Below are 2,491 nucleotides of genomic sequence, written 5' to 3'. Positions count from 1 at the left end.
TACACACTGAAAGTATTCAATAGAATATTTTTAAATTGCCTAGAATTTTTTTATTCATTGGAAAATGAATGTCTATTCCTTTAAAAACTTAACAGGCTTTATTTTGCAGAGCAGTTTTAGGTTTACAGAAAAATTAAGCAGAAAGTACAGAGTTCCTATATAGCCCCTCTGCCACGTTCCTACCCCTATATAGTTTCCCTTATTGTTAGTATCTTGCAATAGTGTGGTCCATTATAACTGATGAATCAGTATTGATGCATTGTTATTAACTAAAGTTTATAGCCTATATTAAGATTTATTCTTTGTGTCGTTCTCTAGTTCTATGAGTTTTAACAAATGCACCATGTCATGTATCCACCATTACAGGTTCATATGGAATAGTTTTGCTATCCTCAAAATCCCCTGTGCATCTGTTCATCCCTTTCTCCCCCACAAACTCCCAACACAACCACTAATATTCTTACTGTCTCTATAGTTTGGCCTTTTCCAAATTGTCATATAGTTAGAATCGTACAGTTTTACGGCTTTTCTAGATTGGCTTCTCTCACTTAGGAATATTTATTCATTTAAACTTAAACATTTAAGTTTCCTTCATGTTTTTACATTGCTTGATAGCTCATTTATCTTTATCACTGAATAATATTTCACTGTATGGTTGTATCACAATTTATTTATCTTATTGAAGGACATCCTAGTTGGTTCCCAGTTTTAGTAATTATGGATAAAGCTGCTACAAACTTCCTCTTGCAGGTTTTTGTGTGAACGTAAGTTTTTAACTCATTCATTGCACTTTTGATAAATGGTAGCACTCATAGTAATCAGTGTCCTTACCAGGTATTTCTCAGTGTACTTGCTTTTTGCAGTCTAATGTCACTTCTAGGATCTCAAATAAAATTTCTAGCCATTTTATAAAACTCACACGCCATTTTTCTGAATCAAACTGCTTCTATATTTTGGCCAGGTGCATTTAGGACCAGCAAATTCACTTTGGACTCTGGAAGATAGCTTAACTCTGCCAACATATTTGGAGTAATGGAAAGAGGTTTACACTGGGAGAAAATCTGAGGTCTTTGACCTGGTCCTAGTCTCATCTCTACAACATTGTGATTTTTTGCTAGGTGTTTAAACTTTCTGGGTATCAGCCAGCTTCTCTATATCTCAGGGACAATAGTATATTATTGCCTAATGCAAGGGACTGGATTAGAGAACACCTTGAGGTCACTTCTCAATTTGTGATTGGATGTAGGCATTAGAAAATGTGGAGGAACTGAAGAGAGAGTCAGAGAAGCCCAAGAGCCCATAGGGATTGGGAGGGGGTAAGGAGACCCCAGGCCACAGGAATTTAAAGCACTCTTATTTCTCATTTTAACCCTTGGCCTGACTAGAATTCTACTTCTATTTCCTCCTGGGTGGTTGTGCCTTGGGGAGATCCTGTGTGATCAGTGAGATGTACCCCCACTGAGCATCCCCATGCAAAAGCCTTCAGTCGCCTCCCTAAAGAGGATGCAGAATAAAACCAACAAAGATGCCTGGAGGGGCTGTTCTGGGGACATCAAAGCCCTACAGAGGATTAATGAAGCAATTGTTCTGATCCTTTCTGAGCTTCAGGGCCATTCTAGATAACTTTCCAGTCACCTGGACAATGATTAAGAGAGAGGAGTGCAGTGTCTCTGCCCGGAAAACTCTGTCTGAGCTGAAGAGGCTCTCTTGGGGGTGAGGTTGGCTTTTAAGTTCTTCTCTCTCTTGCAGATATCACAGTGATTTGCCCCTGGGAGGCCTTCAGCCACCTGGAATTGCATGAGCTCGCCCAGTTTGGAATCATCTGAGACATCAGAGGTTCTGCCACCCTCAACAGCACCTGCTGTAACTTTGATCACTTTTGCTCTATTGATCTGCCAGAGTCTTGATTTTAGTCTTGTTCGGAAGTGGTTTCTTTGGCTTACAGTCATTTCCTTTAAATTACTACTAAGAGTTATCTTAGTGTCAGACTCCGTCACGCAGTATAGTTTAGCTCAGAATAGTGGGTGAAAATCGACATTTGTTAGGGCATTTCAAACTTTACCACTTTTTCCTATCAGTTAGTTAGAAGTCATCAGTATTTCTTTAAATTTTGTTTATTTGTTAAGTCCTTGGAATCTCTTTTTGCTGGACATTCTTTATGATTAGTAACAGGCTTTTAAGATAATCATTTATGTCACTCCCCTCCCCTTCTCATTTAATAAAGGTAATATTTACCTCAAACCTTATGAAGTTGTGTTAAATGTTATATGCAAATGATGTCTGTTCTAAAAAAAAATTAAACAAAGAAGGCACAGTCATTTAGGAAATAAGCACAGTGCATGCAAAAGAGCATAAGATTAAGAGTCATGTCCTAACTCTTCTTTGTAACATTGTAAATCACGCACTTTCTGGGTATGAATTTTATTGAACCAGGTTAGCTCTAAAGTCCTATGTAACTTTAAATTGTATAGCTCAAAGTTGGTGGAAGACT

The 2,491-nt window shown here is 38.0% G+C and overlaps 1 protein-coding gene across 2 annotated transcripts in view; it reads left to right on the top strand.

Annotated features, from left to right (window-relative positions):
* The window catches only part of PDE6H (phosphodiesterase 6H), a 16,993-nt gene extending 14,752 nt beyond the window's left edge, over positions 1–2,241 (top strand). For both annotated transcript variants that reach the window (XM_023538254.1, XM_011372948.2), the window contains exon 4: positions 1,750–2,241. In XM_023538254.1, coding sequence (XP_023394022.1) covers positions 1,750–1,826 — 77 coding nt within the window. In that variant the 3' untranslated portion in view covers positions 1,827–2,241. The remainder of the gene's footprint in view (positions 1–1,749) is intronic.
* Positions 2,242–2,491: the final 250 nt, after the last annotated feature.

The sequence above is a fragment of the Pteropus vampyrus genome, unplaced genomic scaffold (genome assembly GCF_000151845.1).
Source record: "Pteropus vampyrus isolate Shadow unplaced genomic scaffold, Pvam_2.0 Scaffold216, whole genome shotgun sequence".
In the NCBI taxonomy this organism is placed as follows: domain Eukaryota; kingdom Metazoa; phylum Chordata; class Mammalia; order Chiroptera; family Pteropodidae; genus Pteropus; species Pteropus vampyrus.
Note: the sequence above shows the minus strand (reverse complement) of the source record. Positions and strands in the feature narration are given on the sequence as shown.